Raw genomic sequence first — 23,257 nt, 5'->3', positions numbered from 1 at the left:
CAGAGCAGCGGAGCATCCACTGAGATAATGAAACAGATATTCATTTGCGGTAATTAAGCAAAAGCTAATAAAAAAATAACTAATAATATATTTTAAAAATCCGCTTGTTTTCTCTGGCTCAGAGGCAGAAAGTAAGAGTGATCGAGTGTGCTAATGGAAAATGTCATTGTTCGTAGCTACTCATCACTGTAATGATCTAATTAAATGTCATTATTTTCAATGCAGTCATCCAACTTTGCAAAAAGCAATAACTTTGATGATAGCGGGAATAATTTGACAGCCGTGCTTTTTATTTCTCCAGTCAGAACAGGGAGGGCCGGCAAACTGAGCACCTTTTCCAGGAAGGGCAAGGCGGGATAGGGAACGCCTACCTTTAGCCATCTTGTTGAGGACCATGTCGATCAGGATGTAGGTCCCAGTTCTTCCAGCACCATCGCTGCTCAGGTGGATGAGAGAGAGAGTAGGATATGAGGGAGAGAGAGAGAAAGGGAGAATGCAAGAGGACGAGAGACAGATGGAGAAGCATTAATTAAATTTGTCTGATAACGTCATATCGTCGCTTATCGCCAATTAAGCAATTTTCTAATTCCTGTCACTTGATGTTTCTAATTATACTTCTACATTAATTTCCATAATGTTCATTTACATCATTACTCTGTTGCTATGTGATGTCATACGTATATGGATGTGGAAAATGCACAAAGTGTAACATTAATACGAGTGAATAAAAGGAATAAAAATCTTTTACAGGTACACTAAATGTTCCTGTTAATGCCCAAAAAGCAATACTGCATTAATACAGTTATGTACTGAATTAGGTAAAAATGTGAGCGGCTGAGTGTGAGAGCCGATTAGAGATAATTACACAGCGCATTATCACGATCAGCTCTTCCACCGTGTCGACTTCTTCAAGTTCAGACAAGGAAGACTAAATGTTCTTTCAGTGTCTCATACAATTTTAAATAACATCATATAACCCAGGAAAAAATATTACACTGAAATGTTTATAGCATAAGATCACTCGGCAGAACTGCTGGCAAGCTTGCAAAGCCGAGTAACACCTTCAGGTTTACAGTTGCTATATTTATTTTGTATCCTCTGCCATGTTCGCGTTATTGTCTTTCTTTGTTTTTCCTCTGGAGCGAAGACAGACGCGACCCAACTCCGGTGTTAAGCGAGCGAGCATCAATCAGAAAGATTTAATACGTCGAGGTTTACGAGTCTTCTAATGCCATTTCAGGGGGATAAGCAACTTCAAACGTGTGCAATTATGGAAACGGGAGACTGGGAGGTTCTTTTTAAAACATCAAAAATGTAAACCTGTTTTTAGAGACATAGGAGCAAATGTATGTTTGTCTACTCTGAAATAAACAAACTGAACACAGTGAGCAGAAACTGAATTACGCTCTGCTTTGGATGTGGAGGGAATATTTTCAATCCAAGATTTATTTCAAGTGTTGAAAATTGATGTCTGCACCCCTACCAGTCTATTTCATGCGCTGGTGTGTGCGCGTGTATGTGTGTGTGTGTATGTGTGCGTGTGTGCATGCTGGCATGGGTCCATACTTTCTGAATATTTCATTTTCACTGGGACCTTTGTTATTTTCTGCAGTAATTGAGAAGTGCCACTGCAGCCTGCGAGTGTGTATGTGCCTATTCTACAGAGATGCTCTGATCTTACACACTAGATTTGCGCGTGTTCATGTGTGTGTTATACAGGTTATTACGGTGTGATTATAGCTCTATCGTATCACTGCACCTTGCCAGGATCATTACAAAGTGATCAAAGATATGCGATGTGTGTGTGCGTGTGTGTGTCAGCACACGCCTGAGGGCTGTGAGTAAACATGTCAAGATGTCTGCTGCCTTCTCTGACTCTGTTTAAAGTGATAGACATGGAAAGAGGCAAGGAGGAAGGGAAAGAGAAAGATGAAATAGAAAAATACACAGTGGATGGAAAAAAGAGAGAACGCTGCTGTGTGATTATTGAATTTCTGCATCTGCGCTCTTCAGTGTGCTCACTCCTCACTCTGACTGCTTCACTCTGCCCTCTGCATGCATTACAGTGATAAATGGCTGTGCACAGTTGGCTTTGACAAAATCATTTGGAGGCTCTAAGTGAAAGTCTCTACAGCATGAACATCAAAGTTTATCAGTCTCTATATTATCGCAGCCTTAGATACGTTTGGCTGCTTGAGTTTAGGAATGTACTTGGACCGGTCCAAATCGAGCTTAGAAATTGACCGACTCTTGTCTTCATAAGCATCTAAATGCATTCGAAGCGCATTAATCACTGGAAAACTTCACCGCCACTCAAACGTTACCACCCAGAAAATATCCAGCATAAAAAGCGTCAGCTCTCCAACTGTAAGAAATATGGATTCCCCAGCTTTCCACCCAGATTTTCTCCTCCTGCTGAATAGATGATCCGCTTTAACGCTTGCTTTTATTAAAACTTTCGCGTCTCTGAAGAACATTTTTAATTTGTGGTACCTCTAAAAGCTGGCATTACAGAAACTCTCAAAATGAGTACACAATCAATGCAAACTTCACTTTGATCTTTTTATCATGATCTCTTTTTATAAAGGCTCTTTTCTAAATACACAGAGTGCTTCACACTGGGAAACAAACCCATAACATGCAGATTTTAATAAAGCAGAGAAATGTTTATCATTTGCTTGTCAGTTTCAAAAACTGGAAGTTCAAAAAACGCAATATTTCCTTTCCTTTCATTAAAGTTGATTCAGCACATCATTAACTAAAGGAGGTAACAAAGGAGACACTGAAGCACCTTTCCTCTGTATTTAGGGAATTCAACCCACTCTTATTATGGCTGCCACACAGATACAGATGGGTCACTTCACTCAGTGAGGAGCCTTCTTAAGTAAAACTGTTAATTTGTGCAATTTCCAAAAATCAGTCGGTTTGGCAAAAGGTCTGAAACCAAAACTTGTGCACTGCATATAAGCTTCTATGATATAAGATGTAAATAAAGTCATACCGGCTCCAAGAAATGTAAATTAATAAGTGCTTCAAAGTTTTGTAGAGCGTCTGCTTCGTTTTATTTCTCCTGTGTGGCTACAGCCACATCTAAAGTCTCCTGCTCTTTATATGTTGAGAACTTTTTAATGTAATGATTGATTAGACTTCTGGTGTCACTGTGAACTTTATAATTTCAGCAGGGAGGGGAAATCAATACGCAGAAAGAATCCATATTAAAAAAAGATTTTTTCCTGCTGTGCTGGTGTGAAACCTGTTTTTATCACATAAGTAAATTTCTCCTGCCAGTCAGCTCTGATGAAGACAGTTTGTCTGGATGCTGAGGTCAGAGATGTCGAGCAGCGTCGGTGCAGACTGGATGAATCAAACACTTCACCCACACATTTCACTTTTAATGTGGAGGGTTTTTTCCGCTCAAATCACAGGGAACATCTGACTTGTTACCTTACCTACTAGGTTTAAGATATTTACTCCCTTTGTTAGCATAGTCACGTCGTTACATTTAGGCTCACTTGTGCTGCAACATGCAACACAATAATTATGTGTGCAATGGTTTTATCTATGCAAACTTTAATATCATACTGACCAAAAACGAATAAACACCTCCAACTGTGCTTCACATTCTGCCGCCTACTGAAGATTTAAGTGATACCAAACTAACGTGAAAACACTGCAGCCTTAAAGCACATTAAAAAGTAAGGAAAGTTGCCCTTGTGGGTAACAAAGTTCATCTTGTGTTAAGCAGTGCAGGCGGTGACAGGCTGACTTGGTAAATTAAAAATATTGAAAAAAATTATTTTGTCTTTAATTGCGTTTGTAAGCACAAATTGTTATTTTCTTTTGTCAGGATAATTTTTAGACTAATGAATTTACCACCATAATTATGTTGCTTATTAACTTCAAACAGGAATGACGCATATCAACCTCTGTGCTCACCATAGCTGTGTGTACTTGTCCTACAAACCCTAATAGCAGCTTTTTGCATGTACTCGCTGCATACATGTTAAACTGAAGCTCACATGTCCCAAGAACACTGAACAGATTGAGTGAGATTTTGTGGGTGCTCGTATTTATTTCAGAAAGAGAATCAGACATGCACATGGCATAAGTGACATAAGGATTTGTTTTGCATTGCAATTTTAATTTCTTATTTTTACTACTGTAATAATACAATGCATAAAGTTTCTTTTTAGTTTTTGTTTTGGGAGGAGAATGAATCAAATTGTCAAAGGTTTTATTTCCATTATACAATAACATGTCATGCTAGCTTCTATATGTTTGCTACCACTAAGCCTTTAAAGGCTAAATCATAAAATAGTTGCCAGAAAATTTAGCGTTTATTGTTCCTTCTGACAAAATAAAAAAATAATACATTAATTTGCATATAGGAGTTTTAATTTTTATCATATCTGCTGCATCCGGCATTTTTTTGTTGCAATTTCTTCCTTAAAAATGAATTGTGCAGTTTATTTCACATTGACTTTTACATCATTGTCTCATAAACTCGTGGATCAAATATGAAACACTTGGCTTTAAAGGACTAGGACCGGTAATTCTTTATCATTCTGTTGCACTGAAAGCTACCTGAAAAGCTTGCAACTGATCTACAACTCATATTTCAACCATGTTAGTTTCTCTTTAGTGGCTCCTCGGTAAATTCAGCACTGAATTTAAAATCCTTTTTCCTCGTCTTGAATTAGGCCCTATCATTTCTTAAGAACCTCACAGTATTATTTCATCTCAATAGAGCACTTCGCTCTCAGACTACAGGCTCACTTGCGAGCTTCCAAAAGTAGAATAGGAAGCAGAGCCTTCAGCTATCAGGCACCGCTCTCTCGTTTGCTTTTGGGAGACAGAAACATCCTCTTTACTGCAAAGATTAGGCTTCAAACCTTCCGTTTTGATAAAGCTTATAGTTAGAGCTCGATTAGGTGACCGTGAGCCCTCAGGCTGTTGGCAGACTTCCCATGAAGCATTGAGCATTTCTTATCCATTCCTGTCTTTTGACTTCTCAGTTATATGCTACTGTGCTACTGCTACATGGAAATAACTTTTGTCTGCTCTCTCCTGTAGTATGTGTTTAGTCCTATATGTTGTTCTCTCTGTGCTCTTCCTGTTAAAAGGGGGTTCTTTCTCCTCACTGTCACCATGTGCTTTCTCCAAGGGGAAGATTTAATTGTCTGGGTTCTCTCTCTAATGTTGTCTGGTCTTCAACTTAACAGTAAAGTGTCTCGAGATGACAGTTTTTTGCAAAATGCTGCTATATATATATATATATATATATATATATATATATATATATATATATAGAACTACTATTTCAATGGCCCGGCATGCCGCATACCAACCAATCCTGTTTAAAATTCGAAACCTCTAATGCAATAAACACACGTCAAATTGAAGGATTTGGTTGATCATCAGAGTAAGTAAGTGTCATAAGAGTAGCTGAGAAAATTCAGGATGTTCCAGCTACTGTGGCTGGTGCTCCATAAAGGCAGGTTTAATACTCTGGTGTAGACTAGCAGTTAGAGCGAGAAATGTACAGTTTCATCATAGTGGAGCCATTGCACCATATTAAATAATAGATCATTTGGTGGAGTAGTGAGCAGACAGACATAAGGGCTATCTGTTATTGAAGTTTTTTTCTTTTTAATCCAATCATCTGAGGACGCTTGCACAAAAAAACTGTGGCAGATTTTTCTGCTAAATACCGATTTAATTGTGTCTCACTGGTCTGAGTTATTTCCTCAGGTGGTAGGGGTATGCAGATGTGATTACACAAAAACACACACACACATATGCAAACACAACAGCTGCAACCCTGCCTACTTCTATTTACCCTCTCTCCCTCTCACCCACTGGCTCTGACCGGCAAGCTGCAAGCTTTGAACTGCCTCCAATTAAAAGTTACCCTCCTCCGCGGACAGTTTGTCAGATTAAATCACAACTTTTTGGCTAATCTCTCATTTAAAATGTTTGTCGTCCCACACATGCTGACAAGTGACATGGCAGTTGGTGGGAAATTAAATGGTGATGTGGACTGGAGGTCAGAAACCACAAAGGACCCGGGCGATTTGAGTTTTAAATCCTCTGAAAAAAGAAACTTTAAAACAATTTAACCAGCAACTTTAAAAGATCTGTGCTCGTTTGCGAGTTTGCCAGCATAATGCAGCACGTCTCTCTGGAAACAGAATGCATTTGATACTGAATTCACTGAATAGAAGCTAGAACCCTATGAGAATAAGCCACCATAAAAAGCATTCTGCCTTAGTTATTAGCATACTTGCCTGCAGTGGACTATGATAGGACATGAGCGCCCCCGGTAGCACTTGTTAACTTTCCTGTAAAAAAAAACAAGACAGAAAGAAAAAGTTAGTGTTAACACAGACATGATAAAAAGGAGAGATATCACTTAAGAAATCCGTCATAGAAATCAACAGAAAAAAATACTTTAAGGAGCCAATCATCTGCTCTATAACAGCTGAACTGGGAAACCAATGGTGTTGCACAGCTGAGCTTCAGTTCAGTTTTATCTCTCTGACAGAATGCATATTTACTAATAGTAATAAAGATGAAGGTAAGTACACTTTTCTTCTTGGTTATTGCATGCATAGATGAATTAAAACCTGCAAGGAAAACATTTAAAACATGAAAGTGTTAACCTAATCATTACTTTAGAACAGTAACACCTGATTCTGGAGGATTAATATCACAGATACAGCATCACATACAGTCAGCACGGGTGCAAACTACTTATAATTTTAGCATGTTTTACATGTCAAAACTGGTACTCAATAAGGCTATCACTGCCATAAAATTCACCAGTTTGTCCCATACCACCTGCTATGTGGACAATTTAATAACAGAGCCCTAATTCAAGGTGCAATGCCGTTTGAAATGTAAATAAACATGACACAAATATTTGCAGATAATTTTAGATTTGGCAGCAGCGTCACATTTCAAAAGAGATGGGATGGGGCAATTAAATGCTGGACAAGTGAGTGGTACTTAAAAGTAACAGCTGGAGGAACATTTTACAACTAATTGGGTTAACTGGCAGCAGGTCAGTAACATAAAAAGACATCTTAAAGAGTGTTTCTCAGATGTGAATATGAGCAGAAATCTGCACGTACAAATTGTGGGAGAATTTAAGAATAATGTCCCTGCACTTCCAATATCTCATTCCCTGCAGTGCACAATATCAGAAAAAAGAATAACAGAATCTGGTGAAAAGTCAGTGCTCAAAGGCAAGCCCGAAAATCAATACTGGATGCTGATGATCATCCGGCCTTCAGGTGACACTGCACTAAAAACAGTCATCACTCTGTCATGCAAATCGCTGCATGGTCTCAGGAACACTTAGAAATGATTGCCTTTGAAGACAGTTCACTGTGCCGTCCATAAATGCAGGATAAAACTCTACTGTGCAAAGAAGAAGCCATCTGTGAACATGATCCAGAAATGCCAAAGCCCATTTAAAATGGACTGAGGCAAAATGGAAAACTGTTCTGTGGTCAGATGAATTGAAATTTGAAATTCTGTGGAAAGCAATGATGCTGTGCCCTCCAGACTAAAGAGAAGAGGGGACCATCTGGCTTGTCATTAGCTTCAAAGGTTCAGTTCAAAAGTCTGCATCTCTGGTTGTATGGGAGTGCATTAGTACTCCTGTGGCAGCTTGCACATGGGATGCCACCATCAGCGCTCAAAGATATATATACAGGTTTTAGAGCAACACCCATCGTCTTGCTCAGGGAAGGGCTTGCATATTTCAGCAAGACAATGTTAAACTGCACGCTGCATCATTACAACAGCACGGCTTTGAAGTAGAATTCAGATGCTGAACTATCCTGCCTGCCCCAGATATCCACAGACTGATATTACAGTAAACATGTTTTTGTCATCAAATTCTGAATGACTTATTTTTGAATGTCACATTTATACAATCTAAGCATTTGATCTGTTTTCTATGTTCTGTTGTAAATAAAATATGCCAATCAATCATTGCATTGTTCTTATTTAGATATTACACAATGACATCTTTTTCCGAACTGGGTTTTGTATTATTAGAATTTATAGTCTCATGTAGTAAGACCATAATCTACATGCTGTTACAAAAACCTGCTTTACTGTTTACTTCTAGCACATATAATAGTGCTGCAGTTTAATTTAAACCAAATTTCAAAAGATCAGAAAGCCATGCTTCATTCGCAAAATGAAACAGTACTTTTTTTACTTCTTCTTATTTCACAATCAGTATAGTTGAACACAATCATGAGGAATCGCACAGACATTAATAATCTGAAAGAAAACCATCATAATATTCCACAACAGAAGAAAATCTGTGGCTGCTGTCACCCATGCATAAAAAAACGTCAACAGCATGAGGATCACCACATTCTTCTCTCTTTTTTTAAAGTCTGGGGTTAAAAAACAACAACTTTGCACCTTGTTCATTAAAAACACAGCAGTGAGCAGATCTGAACAAACTCACAGTTTCCATCTGAGAACGCAGCAGAAAGGCCGAGTTTGATCCCAGCTGGAGATCATCTCTGATTCTATTTTATGGTGAAACTCAAAATAACAATATTCATCTGAAACATATTATGTGAAGGTACGCTGTGTGTATGTGTGTGGCCTTTTTATAATCCATTATGCATCACCAGTCAGAGAGAGAAGCTTCAAACGTGCAGTTTTGATGCTTTTCCTTCCTTGAACTTGAAGTTTTTGTGGTCATTTATGTTTAATTATTAAAATTTATAGCTGTCTTTAAAAACAGGGTGTAGTGGAAAGTACAAAGTAAAAAGTAATGATCAGTTATTTGTCTTGCTCATTGTTCATATCCTGAGTTATTGCACTTGAATTAAAAATGTATATATCTCATTATTACATGAGGTCAAAAGAAGGCAAAAAAAGCAAGTATAATTATATAATTGTCACTTTGTAGCTAAATAAATGACATAAGCAGTGGGTTTTACCTGGTGTTTCCTGCAGGGCAAACAACAAGCAACATTACACAAGCTTGAGTTTTAAAAAAACACAAAGGCTGATCACCAAAATTCCCCTCACATTTTCATCCACCGCCCCACTAAAATTGAAAAGTCAGACCTCACTAGAGACAATCAAAAGTGATGTAACCATGGAAACAGCCAGCAGAGAATCGCCAGTAGGCGGGGTGGGAGGTCGGGGTGTGGGTGTGTAGAAGGGCGTGAGATTCAAAGGAAATGCCCCATAAGAGAGATATTAGCCAGATAGCGAGAGGGGGATCAAAAGCCAGAAAGGGAGGCGCAGAAAAGAACGGGAAAAAAATCGATGGAGTGGATGACGACAGAGAGAGATGGTGAAAGATACAGACCGGCAAGCTGACGGACAGAAATGAAAGACTTAGAATATGTCCGCTCTTTACACGCATTAGCATTTTTGGATCAATATTGTGAAAGATCCGGTTGTTGTCTGCAAACCACCAAAAATGTACAACAAGGTCAACATTTCTCCGATCAACACATTTGCAATATGAGGTCATGTTTTTCTCATGCTTTTAATTGGGTGTGTTCCATTATTTCAAACACAGTAATGTCTACACAACCCATGCATCGACACGCAGCAGCCCTGCAGCACTTAAAAATGTATTTTTAGAGACACTAACTCATGAAATGCCACACTGCCACCATTTGCAATCTGCCTGTAAACAGCGCGTGCAAATTTCCACATTATGAAACTGATCCCAGATCTGCCTATTTGATACAACTAAGCCTATATACATATGTTTCAGTGACTTCAGTCAAATACTGCCATGTTGTTGAAAAAGCTGGCATCTCACACACAAAGGCTGTATCCCAATTCAGGGTCTCCAGCCTTAAAGGCCGCATTTTAAGGCCGATTACGTCACCGCGACGCGACGAAGGCTGTCCCAATTCGAAGGCTGCTCGATATGCGGCCCTCAAATGCGTCCTTCATTTCCCTGAATTTTAAGGACGTGGCGGTGTAGACTTCGTGGCCCAACATATCCCAGAATGCATAGCGCAGCGGTGGGTGTGGATAATTTTGCTGAAAAAAAACGGCGGATGAGGGGCGGCCGAAGAGTAAACTTTAAGTAAGTACTGAATATTATGTCACTTATTTATGTGCAAATGTTTAATAACGAAGAACATTAAAACATTACTGTTGGCCACATGTTGGCAAAGTTATGTGACATTAGTGACGTTTGTACTAACTTGGTTTTAAAGCCTTTACTTTAAAATATACGCCGTTCAATAGCTGAGCCTAATCTTACAGAGAATGATCAAAGCTCATGTAGAAACAAACAAACAAATGAACAAAAGATTTTCTCCTTCATTTCTGTCAAACAAAGCTGTATGAAACGTTTCCAGCTGTTAGTATCATGGTTGCTAGGCAACCTGGGCAGCGCAACGGAGGCTAGACCGTCCCATTTCACAAGCCTCGCACTTCCGGCCTTAGCGGTCTTTAAGTACGCGGCCCTTGAGGATCGTTGAGGCTGCGTACTTTAAGGCTGCAGACCCTGAATTGGGATACAGCCAAAGTGTCTTTGGCACAAGTTCTGTGATGCACCGGGTTCAGTTTAAAGGGGCACATTTTAATCCAGACCCTCATCCTTTCCTTAACCTAACCCTACAGTTTCAGTGCCTAAACCTATCCAGTAAGCAAAGGTGAAACGGACTTATAAAGCTCAAAGCCTGTACTGTGTAATCAGCTGGATCTACATGGAGGGAGCCCAGTCTCATAGAAGTGATTGTAAAGTTTGTTCCCTTTGCATGCAGAAGATCCAGCAAAGTCCACATCAGCAGGTTGGAAAGAAAAATTATCCTTTGTTGATGGTCTGAGACCTGGCAGACTGGAGTTTGGCTAGTATGATATTTTAGACTTTTATTTTTATTTACTGACTTGTTAGAATTAGGTAACAAAACTACTCATATAGGAAAAGGCCACAGTTTGGGTTAAAATACACGCATCTACCACAAAATATACTGTAAATCTCCAATTTGCACGTAGGATAAGTGGAAGAAAATTGATGGACGGCTATTTTACATGATTTACTCCAGTAGTAGTATATAATAAAGTGGTTTATAAAACATGTATAATAAATTCAAGGTTATGTTTTGCTACTATACGAATCTGATACCAGCACATATGATGAATGACTGGACAATCCGAAAAAAAACCCCCAAATATAAGTTTTATTTATTGTTTATATAAGGACAAAGTATTAGACCCTAAGTCAGGAATCACCAGGCAACACAGAAAAAAGAAACAGACTAAAGCTAAGTGAGGGAGGAGAGACAGATACCGGGCAAGAGAGACAAAAGCGACCAAGAGAGGAAAAGGAAGCATGGCGAGAGAGGAGGGGAGACCGGAGGCAGTCAAGCAAACCATGAGCAAGCAAAAAGGGAAGAGGTCATCTCAGGTCACTGGGCACAGCGAGAACAGAGAAGGAGGAGTGAGATGAAGAAGGAGAAAATAAGGGGAGGAGGAGAAGACCGGGAAAAAGAGAAGTAAAAGGGTGGGTTGGGGGGAGGGCCCATGAGGCCCCCTGGTTGTAGAGTCACAGTCTCCAATGATCACTTTTGTGACTATGCAACTGGGCTTATATTACTAGCTGCAACATCACAAAAATGACACTGGCAACCGCAAGTTAGCTGGTAAAACGGGGGAAGGACAGAGAGGAGTTGTAAGCAAGGCTTCGGGTCAGTCAGGCCGGTGTGATTAGTGAATAACATGCCTGCACAAGCGCAAATGATGGAGAGGTACTTCAGCCGGTATCCTCAAATCGCCGAGGTGAAAAAAGGCAACACCAAAAAATAAAGAAAAGGGCAGGTTGCTATTACGAAAGCACCATATCTGCTGTAATAAAAGTGAAAAATATCTCCCTCTGTGCCTTCTTCATTGTGTTCTGACCCAGCTGCCCTGTGAGTAAAGGCAATATTTCCTAACTGATGGTGTATGGTGACGCTCACCAGACCCTTTTATAATAGCAGTGACCACAAACTCTTACTCTTGATATCCCACCTAATTGATGTGCGCCAGCAGAATGGAGACACCAGGCCTATATATAAACCTGACTTGGGGTCTATCACTTGAGAAAATCCACAGTGAATCAGAGAAAAGGGGCCAGGGCGGCTAACACCTAATAGGCAATACAGTATATCAGTTTAAAAGAGGTCGAAGGGGAAAAGGAGGAGAGCAGTTATAAAGGCGCCAGAGATAAAGGATCACTTTGGAAGAGTATCCTCAATGCATTTTGAATTACACTGTTATCGAGTGGAAAGCGCCCGGGATGTTTAGAGGATATATAGATATTTTTCTGCCTGCACCTCAGGATCACAAGTCAAAACTCCTGGAGAAGTGCGAGGTTTGAAGCCATTATGCTGTAAGGAAATCACGAAAGCCTTTCAAAGCCTCTGTGGCTCAGGAAGGAGGAGGAGGGTGGAAAACAAACAACTTCAGGAGCTTCTATTAGACTCCTTCCTTCTTTGTTTCAAATAAAATGCCAGAGAAGAACCATCACGCATATGACCTACTGGATTTTAATATATGGCACAGCCTGACCAGTTTCTGAACTGTAATAAAACTGCATATACAAAATTCAAGCCTTGGAAGCTGAAGCGATTTAGGTGCATTGGAAGATTTGCTTGCAAGGTTGGATTTCTGACTTTTTTGCTCTTCTGATGCCCTACTCGTGAATTCTAAGAACCTTCAGATAAGTTGCATGGGCTAACAAATACACCAAAACTAAAGGACAACGGAAGAGGCTGTTGAACCAATGTCAAAGGCCGTGTGGCTCCTGAAAGTTAGCCTATTCATCACAGGATGAAAGAAAAGGATCAGTGAGAGTTCCAGTTAGTCAAGCACTGCAATATATCAAGCAGAACAAACAAAAAAGAAAAGCAAAGCACTGCAAAAACATTTATTTATGTAATATTTCTCCCATCCGTACCTTCTTGTTATATTTACATGTGGAGAAGACTGACAGCATGCACACAAAAGCAAATGTTCCGCTACCATTGCTCTGTAGTTTGGTTTTTCTTATGTACACTTACAAAATGAAAACGTAGGCTGCCTTTGTTCTACCGGAGCAAAAGACGAGGGAAGAAACGGACTGTGACGATTTTTCCTGAATGATATCATGCAAGGTGTTTCTCAGCTCTGCTGTGGGAATGAATGCTGTTATCAAAGTGGGTTTGCTCCAAAGGCGCCTTTGAAGAGAACTTCCAAAAGGTTTCTTTGATGGCTTCTGGAACCTGAATGCTTTCTCTATCAACATTAAAAGCTGGCTTAAGTACTTTATGCATTTCAAATGAAAAATCAGTTTCAAGTAACTCTTTAAGCAAAATGCAAAGAAGTCTTTTATACTATACTATAGAAAAATAGGTTTAAAAAACATACAATGTGCAGGCCATGGTTAAAGAGTAGGAGTCAACTCAAAGGTAGGTAGTGTCGCTGTGAGGGATAACAATGCTGCTTTTCACAGCTCCTTGTCTCATAGCTGTTTAGTTTTTCTCCATTTTGTCAAGAGATAACAGTGAAAAGGACCCCGGCACAGGGTCAGTGGTCATTTATGATGCATAAGAGGAAACCTTCACCCTTAAAGCAGGACAGATGGTCTTGCTGTAAACACCACGGCACCTCGTACGAAAGAAAACTGGATGGCGAGAATTATTGGTCCATGTTTTTGACTCCCTTTGTGTTTTGCCCCAAGATGTTTTCAGGTTTTCCTTTTACTGTTAGGTTTGTGCACTGAAAACTAAAAAAGGCCAAATGACTTTATACACATGTTTCTGACGCCTGAGGACTGGAAACAAACCCAGCAGCTGTAGACGACCCAGGAACGAGAGTGGGCTGTTTTGTTTTAAGCTTTCTGAAACTTTCCGAAGAAGCTCCCTACCTGCGGAAGTCAAGGAGTGTTCGGCTAGTCTCCGGCACGTTCTGGTTGAGCCAGGTCAGGAAATGGAACTGAGTGACGGTCCGCGTTTCGTTGGTCTGCATGTTCTTCAAGTAGAAGCTACGAACCAGGAAGTCATCGCACCAGATGTGTTCAGACACCAGGTTCACCTGGAAGGATGCAGGAGACAGACATGTATTCCCCCATGCATGAAATTTATCGTAGTCGAGAAATGTTCTGATCGGCTTATGCACTTACTAATTCCAGAAGAGTAAATTACTTCTAAATTGAATTATGATGACAAAAACACAGAGGTCACGTGATAACTGACTGATTACAAGTGGAAGACAACTTAATATTCCATGTTTTATTAAGACGATAATCTTTTGTGATGAATAATCTTTGATTTTTTATTTGGTCACAGTCAAGTTCATACGATAATTAGCCCTAAAAGTCACATAATATTTATAGTAGGGGGGGGCTGTCTTCCCTGAGTAGGAGATGGATGTAACACATGCTATACTGAGTCAGATGCTAATGGAATAAAACTGCTGTAGCCTAACGCCTAGCTGTGTAGCATCCTAAATAATCATGTTCAGCGTACAGTGGCATTGGTGCAGCCCTGAAACAGGCCAATTTAGCACCTTTCAATGTCTATTTGAAGACTTTCTTCTGATTGGCTGCCCTTCATAAACAGCAGATTTGAACAACATGTGAGTAAGTTTCAGACATTTGTATTCAATATATATATATATATGTGACAGAAAATAATAACAGATCTTCTTTGAGTTTCTTTTACCTCGTAGATGTGGTACAGGTTGGATCCTTCATCTGGCCAGTAATGGTAGCACTGCTTCACCCCGCTCTCAACAAGAGGTGTCAACATAACGATGACCACACAGCCATTCTCCCAAACCATCTGCAAACAAAATACACAGGCAGGTAAATGATTGTAGCTCTTTAAAAAGGCCTTATTCCTTTGAAATGAAGTAGATTTTTTCTTGATAGAGACAAGAATGAAAGAATTTTTAGTTTTTAATTGTTCCGAATTCATGTATGTTATTCTTTTTTTGCAGCACTTAAGATAAACTTTCTCAAAAGTCTAAATATTTTAGGTTACTTAATGTTCTTTGAAAACTTCTAAGTTTAATCAAAACTACTTAAGAGTAGGTGTCATATTCTTGAAGGAGCGGAGAGCTTGATTTGGAACAAGATCTCATATGAAGCTGTCAACACCTCCCAGAACCTGCCAACAGTAACACTGACATGTGTCCTCACTCACCCACTCTCTTGGATATCGGTCGATCATTAGTTTAAATTTTGTTCTAGCTATCATTTTGGAAAGGGAGGTGTTTGTTTCACGGGAGCGAGGAAAAAAAAAAGAAAAATCTTGGTTTGAAACAAGCTTGCTGTTTCCAACTTTTGTGAGCAACTACAAGGAAGTAAAGCTTTGTGACAAGTAATTGCTGTAGCAGTTCAGGCTGTTTCCTCCCCCAGCTGGGTCGTTCCACATCTGAGACCTGCCTGTGGTCGTATTTTTCCTTCTGGCAGTCATATTCTCACAGCCGGAGGGTGGGCTTGCTCAGGAGATCCATTCAACGCTGTTCAGAGGTAACAGTCAGCCGTTAATAGAAGCCATAAAACAATACCGCTCCCACATCATCGGGTTAGATTATAAAGATGGCCGCACCTGCCGCTCGGTCATGAGCGCTGCCACACCTTGCCGAAGATTTAGCAGATGTTAATTGCGGTGGGTTTTGAATTACTGCGCCTCTCCGCACTATTCCTCTCAGTCCTCCCTGCTTCAGTGATTAGTCTCATGGATCTAAAAATGTGACGGTGCACTTTTTGAGAAATTGTGTTAATTTGCTTCAGCTGACAGGGTGCAAACTCCGCTGCTGCTGCTGCTGCTGTCTCCCTCCTTTAACACTCAAGGTTTGTTAAAAAGCTACATTTATTTACACCCATATTTTTCCACAAAAAAAGCAAAGGGTGTGCCGTGCTCTTTTAGGACGTTTTGTGTACATAAACTTTCTGAAGATGTTGGACTTTTTTCCTGTGTAATAACCTTGGCCCGCTCTTGATTAAGCAATCTGATAAGACACAGTAATGCTAGCTAAATCAACTGGGCCTCAACACAACATGAAGGCTGAATAAAGCCCGAGTACAGAAGCCTGTAAAGCACAGAGAGGCCACTTAATGAACCTGAGATGAATCCATGATGAGCAGCAGGAATCGTCTGAGGCTTTTAGATAAAGTCTTTAAATGATCTTTTTAGCTACAGGCTCAGGCCTGCGGACTGATATGGAGATACTTAGACAGCCATATTGGTTTTGTGGCTTCTCGTTCACATCTATTTAGAAAGTCTATCGCTTTTTTAAGGACTGGGCCTCCTATGTGAACTACATTATGTGCACTTCTTTCAGGTCAAGGGCATCCATCCTAAAACCACTCTCGCAGATATAGAGGTAAGTTGACTGTCCTTTCTTTTTATATTGGCCTTCTGTACCACTCAAAAATGTAGATATTTCTAGACAAAAACAAGATTTGGACTACAGAAACGGAACAGAAGGACTTTGCAGAAATGTTGGTGTAAAGTGTGAATAAAGAGGAACAGGACCAATATACCAACCAACACTTTTCCTTCCCTGAAAGAGAATTATTTAGAGCTGGACGGGGATTAGTGGAAAGGAAGAAGAAAGGGAGGAGGCGAGTTGTGGTGTAATAGGGCTCTCATTCCCCCAGACAAGACCTCAACATCGCCATCGCTGTCACCACGGAAACCCAGCTTGAGTTGAATGGAAATTCAGCTTGTTAGGCGGAAGTCACACGCCTAACTTCTCACCTCTCCTGCCTCGTTTCAAGCATTTTGTTTGCTTGCTTACTTTGCTGGACTGTTAAACTAAAGTTATTTTAGTTACACTTTTGTGTAATCATAAATGTGCCACTGTGCACACGCATCTTACCGCACTTCCCACTCGTCTTGACTGCTCACATGAAGCCAAATTGGACATTTTTATTTTATTCAGTCTCTATTTATACAGAGTGGGTTGGCTAAGCACGCATGCTTTTTAACAGCAGTGGAATGACGGGAACCAAAACAGCTTCGCTGTGGTAATGGGCAGTTTAACAAATGACAGTGTACCTACAAAAAATTTTTTGTGTTAATCACAACTTTTTAAAGCCTTTTCCAAAAAATAATTGGCGAGCCTATTGGAGAGCACAGTATGCAACAAAACGAAGGTTTATTAAGAAAATAGAAAAGTGGTAATTGGGATTTATTTCCAAATTAACCAAGAAAATAATATTTGGATTCTGTGTTCTTGGTTTTTCTGGATACTTTTCACATCTCAACAAAAAATGAATATCACACAGCTCATTTCAAATGAACTGATTTTTATATTTCACTTGCCTGGATTAGTTGGAACTTCTGTAGTGTAGTGACTCTATGCAAGCCTGAGATTTCTTTTTCCTCGTGCCCCTCCTTGGTCTGCCCAAGTGAGAATCCAGCGGGGATATAACTTGTTTGACAAGGGGACCTTTCCTTCCAACCTCCCTGCTGCTCCACTCAACATACACCTAACACCAAGACTGGCCAGAATAACTTATTGATCTCCTGATCTCAGATTCAAACCCAATCCAACATTTGGGACAGTGGGAAAAGAGTTTGCTACCCCCTGCATTAACAATGTGTCCCACTGAAGGCCAGTGTGTGTGTGTGTGTGTGTTTAAAAACAGTGGTGGTGAGGCTAGTGAGTGTTATGGTGAAGGAAAGATTAATAATGACATCCACAGAAATGGCTGGTCTCCGGTGTGACTTGCTGCACTAATAAAAATCGGCTAACTCTTGTTTAAGAGAGGAGATTGTATTGATTTTTGTTTCATGAGTGTGTGTGAATGCATTTGTATTTGTGTGTGTGTCTGTGTGTGTTTACCTGCCAGAAATCAGCCACAGTGGAGGGCAGGGGACCTTGAGTGGCAATGTAGGCTGGGCTCCTGGGATCGTGATCCATCTGTGGGGAGAGGAAAAAGGACAAGAAGGTGTAAATTTTTCAAGGATGGCTCATTTTGAATGGTACAATTCACGTTTGTCCTGTCCCAAATGTTTAGATTTAAAGCTCATGATTATTTTGTTTAGGTGACTTCACTGGTCCCTCATTTCTGGAAAACAAATGTTGCATGTTGCACAGTTCTCAGGAAGTTAACAGCACAGCAAGGTCAACTCAGATCTGAGAAGAAAGGATACATTAGAGTCCAATCATTGGCTCTGACCTCGGTCATCTTATCCTGTAAGTCTACAGAATAACAGACATTTGCAAAGTTGATTCCAATCAGAGAGAATGACGGCTGTTCCAGTTGTTACATTAAGTGTATTTTTTTACTTAAGTGTGATAGTTTTGCATAGGTTTAATAATCAAATCATTGTGCATTCCTGGCTGTTTTTGGTCATTCCTGCTATACCATATTGATATTGTCCAACGTTCCTCATCCTAGTTTCTGTCATCATCATCCTGATCTAAGCAGCAACGTCTGGGTCTAGAAAAATAAAGCCAATGGAGAAATCCCAAAAACTGCAGATATTGGCTTCAAAAGATAAGAGGCAGACTGTTAAGATGTACAGAATAAACATTGCTGCACCACGCTTGTAGTTGTAGTCCCTTTCAGGTCATGGACCTTATGTTTTTATTTATCACTTGCTGTTCAGTTAACTGTTCAGTTAAGTTTGTGCTCCAGTTTTGATGTAAATAATTAATTCTGGTATTTTATGTCTATGTTATCAACTGGCAGATACTCTATATGGCCAAAAGTACTGGGTCACATGCACATCACACCTACAGGAGTTGCTTGGCCATAGAAATCAATGCCATGAAGCTCCCAGCATATAGTTTTTGTGCTGATGTTAATGCCTAAGGAGGTCGGGAACTCTAACTCTAACGATAATTTAGCATTTCAGTGCTAAATAGGGTCAATCCAAATATGGTCAGTTCTCGAGCCAAACAACCAAGAATGTGATGGCTACAATGCTTATGTTGAGTCTTTAAAAATAAATGACATAAATGAACCTCAGCAAACTCAGCAGTGGAGTTGCTTATTTAATTGTTCATTGTGATTCTTGGTTTATGTGATGTTTATATCAACTTCATGTAGTACTTAGTGCATTTAGTTTAGTTTAGATTCTTAAAAACCAGGACAAACAGATCCAAACAGCTTTCATCCAACAGCAAACACACTCATCAAAGCAATAACATGAGTTTGTTTGTTCAATTAGGGATGGGTGCAATACATCCGGACAACAGGACATTATGTCTGTGTCTATTGTGTGTGCGCATGTGTTTATGTTTGTGTTTTTCTAATGAGTGTGCACCTTTAATTTCATTTGTTACAATGACAATAAAGCTATTCTATTCTCAGTTCCTCCCTTATTGTTCTTTCCTCCTGTGTTGAGGTTTTTTTGTATTAAGCTTCACTTCCTGTTTTATTTTGGTGAGCCCATGTTCCTTGTGCATTGTCTTGAATTTTGCTTCCTTTACTCGTCTGTTATGATTCTTTTCAGCCATGTCTCATTTTCTCCAGTTGTCTCCACTCCTTTAATCAACCTTTTGTATATGTATAGTTGCTCTCTTTCCTTTTGCCTTTGTCGGGGTGGCAGCTCACTTTCCTCTCATGTCTCCCAGCGAGCCCTAGCCTTACGTCTCACAAATGTAGTTCAAAGTTTTCAGTTTCTTTCGTAATGTATTTTCCATGCTTAATAAATGGCTTGCTTTTAGTTCATCACAATCCACCTCTGCGTCTCTGGGTTTAGGCACTACACACATCTGACATGAACAAATAAGGAAAAGCAATTCTACAAAATTGATCTTACAAAATCAAAATTGATGGAAAAAAACCCCACTATGCTCCAATGGGCCTCCAGGAATGTTTTACAGTGTGTCTTTTTCTTGGTGTAAAAAATAAATTGATATTGGACGCAATATAATATAATAGAAAATGGCTAAATACCTCGTTCAAAGACACTTTTAAGAGCTAATGAGGGGACATGAATCATCACACGCCATGCACAAGGAAAAATCATCAGTGCTTTCGAAATGAGCAAATCTAAGTGCGTTAGTAGTTGTTCCCCCTGTTTAAAGTACTGAAATTCATGGCTAGAAGCTTCTTAGAGAAGGAGCTTAGCGTTTGCAGAGTAGCTCAGACCTCTTCCTTAACTTAATGAAAATTCCAGAAGGGTGGCGGAGGCGTCGAGAGCAAAAGACAGGAGATGAACGTGAGCTGAATTCGCGAGCAAGTGAGTGACAACCCTGCCAATTACCATGCAAATTGTATAGTAAATGTAATAATTGGCTGACCAATTTAGCTGGAAGCAATTACAGAGGGAAGACAGATAATTTATGGGGTTTTTCCGCACACCAAATTGTCTTTAATGGCCCTCTGTTCCTTTTATGAATGCCAAACAATAATGCACTTCTAATGAACTTAAAATAATTTTACCTAGAGAGAGAAAAGGCGACACGGTGGCAGCGAGTTTTGCTCATTAAAACGGTGAGAAGTGCATCACGGACAAAAAATAGCTGGAGGCAGAAGTGCACTTTTCAAGGCCAAGAAAATATGTGGACAGTCATTTACATATATTTCTTTTAGTTTTTTTCTCGAGGTTATTATTTAACATCAGTGCTGGACTTGTAGCGAAACGACAGAAAACATTTAATTTGATTGTCCATGTACCTGAATATTTATTTCATGTCTACGAGAGACATTTCTACCCAGTAAGCAGAACTAAGCGTTACACAATATGAGTGTCTCAGGAGCATCAGAAGCTAAAATCTATTGCCTTCCAGTCACATAAGAGGTTTTCAGAATTTCACTCAGATCCGCGACTGCAATGAAGCACTAATATTTCCCTTGCCTATACAGAGCCTGGTTTAGAAAAAACACAGAAGAAACTGGAAGATTCAGAGTGGTAAGATCTGGGAAATTCTAAGAAAAGGGTCGGGTGAGGCAGAAAAGAGATTGGAAAGTTTGAAACCTTGTGATGGATGAAGATGAAAACGGTAGGGGAAGATACAGCAGGCTGGGAGAAAATGCAGAGTCACTATAAAGATGAAAAGATGAGCAGAGAAGGAAAGACGCACCAGGAGGGCTCTCTACTCTTGACATCTGTCGTTTTATTTCTTTCTCCACCCTCCCTTTCTTTGCGGAGACACAATGCTTCCTGACATCTCAAAGTGTATCCAGAATTAAACCCCACCATTAGTGACATTGTGAAAGGACAACTGTCTTTCTGTCTTTCACACACACTCCTGTTAATGAGGGAAAAAAGTGGAGGATGTGACGTGTGTAATTATCCTTGTTATTGGGTTTTTGTCTTTTCTGTGGAAGGAAGGAGTCAAATTGTGTGTGTTTGTGTGTCACTGTCTGACTAGTCTGATGATGTTACTACAATCTGACACCTCTGTGTGTGTGTTGGTGTGTGTCTGTGTGTTGGGGTTAAAATGCTGGCTGCCAGCTATGTGAATTAGTTGTAATTGTGAGTCTATTTTAGGAAACAATAATCATAACGCTTCTATCACTGAGACAAAACTCATCATGCGCAGATCCTTTTTAAAACTTCTGTCATGACTTGTGTTCATAACAAGTCAAAATCTTTGATCTTGCTCCTTTTTTTAACTCCTTTTTCTCTTTACTTTAAATTTTGAAGAATACTAACAAGCAAGCCGTCTCGTCAGTGAGTTTGGCTGGTAGTTGAGTATACTGCAGTCCAGTCCCATAACGCCTGACTTAGACTTCTGTTGAAGGGTTCAGAGGGGTCTGCGGTTGCGTTGTAGGTTACGGTGTAGACTTCCCGCTGAACCATAAATTGAAAATATTTTATTTATCACAGGTGAAGCTAATCTACATTGGTGGTAAAGTGTGACCACACTTTAAGATAACAAGCAAACTTGCATTGGGAACTTGTGTTTCCTGTTGTAGTTTGTCATATAGTGTTAGATCCTTGGTTTTTCCTGGGTTATTTCTTTTAACTGAGGTCATTTGGACATGCAAAAGCTCTTTTCAGTGAAATTGGCAGCACTGTTTGCTGGGTAACGTTTCAGGACGGACAGCCTGTGCTACACCCTGATGCATTAACACACTGTGATGTCGAAGAGAGTGGAAACAAAATGCAACATTTGCTTTAATTTTCTTCAGTGCAACTCTTTTAAAACCTTAATCAAAAACTTCAACCGGACTGCCAATAAACACTGTGAGGCTGATTTAAAGTCAGTGTTATCTGCACACGACATGCACCAAAATAAGTGTGTGTGTGTCTGAGTAATACGTGAGTGATTGATTATGTCTTAGAAAGTGTGTGCGTTTGATTGAGTCTGCAAGGAAACTATTGAGTCTGTTTTAGACTGACGGTGTTTGTGTGTTAAAGGAGGAACTGAGTGATTGATCGTGTTTCTGAGTAACTTTGTGCAACTGAGTGACTGATTATGTGTGTGCGTTGGACTTTAGGCCACACAAAGCATTTGTAAAACTCTGATTAACAAATATAGGATAACCAATAAAAACGTTCCTAAGAAGTTTGAGATCCTTCTGCTTTTCTTTTAAAACATAAGATGACAATAATATAGTTCAAACTTGTAAAAAGACAGAATTAAATGTTCAACTTTTGTTGCTTAATTAGTGAATTGCCATGTTAGCGTAACTTGTAGTTGTTCCAGACTCAAAGAGCTAAAAAAAAGTGAGTTTAGCGACCTTATATGTCTAAACTGCATCATGTAAAATGGTAATCCTTGATCCTCCACATTAAAGTTAAGGAAGAAAAGTCACAAGGCGTTGAAACCAGGCTGACCAATGGCTGCATTATGCAACGAACTTGCTCATAGCAGAGCCAATTCAAACCCCATTACTACTCACCTAATTTAATCATGTAAATTCATGTAAATGATGTCGAATCAGAACACATGGATCAACCTTACATTAGACAGTTGGTAGAAAACAGCTACTCTAACTTACAGATAATTGCTTTGGTGTGAATGTGCAGCATTTTATTTTTTTGGGACAACACCATACAATTGTGTCACGGTGCTTCAGTTCCTCTTGATGGAAAGACAAGCCCCTTGCATGGACACCATTGGAATGGATGTTTTTTAATGTTGCAGTGTGTGTGTGTAAGTACATTACATGTGCAGCTGTTCATGCATACTTGTTAGTTTTTTAGGTTGTGTGTTCTTTTTGGTTTCAGCATGGCGCACTGTGTGTTTTTTAGCGAGTATGTGGGTATGTGTGTTGCTTCCGTTTTCGCATTTGTGTGCCTGCAACATTAGACAAGGTTGCTCTTTTGTCCCTGTATAGTTTTGATTCCTTCTCTCGCATGCTCTC

The 23,257-nt window shown here is 39.7% G+C and overlaps 1 protein-coding gene across 1 annotated transcript in view; it reads right to left on the bottom strand.

The window, feature by feature from the left end:
- The window catches only part of slco5a1b (solute carrier organic anion transporter family member 5A1b), a 229,706-nt gene that overhangs the window by 11,851 nt on the left and 194,598 nt on the right, over positions 1 to 23,257 (bottom strand). The window contains exons 17-21 of the mRNA XM_087831471.1: positions 17,830 to 17,907; positions 14,694 to 14,813; positions 13,898 to 14,064; positions 6,288 to 6,341; positions 372 to 436 (exon numbers count right to left, since the gene is read on the bottom strand). Of these exons, the coding sequence (XP_087687597.1) occupies positions 372 to 436; positions 6,288 to 6,341; positions 13,898 to 14,064; positions 14,694 to 14,813; positions 17,830 to 17,907 (484 nt within the window). The remainder of the gene's footprint in view (positions 1 to 371; positions 437 to 6,287; positions 6,342 to 13,897; positions 14,065 to 14,693; positions 14,814 to 17,829; positions 17,908 to 23,257) is intronic.

This window comes from Neolamprologus brichardi, chromosome 18, assembly GCF_056152115.1.
Source record: "Neolamprologus brichardi isolate AB-2024 chromosome 18, ASM5615211v1, whole genome shotgun sequence".
Lineage (NCBI taxonomy): Eukaryota > Metazoa > Chordata > Actinopteri > Cichliformes > Cichlidae > Neolamprologus > Neolamprologus brichardi.
This window is presented reverse-complemented; position numbering and strand designations above follow the sequence as displayed.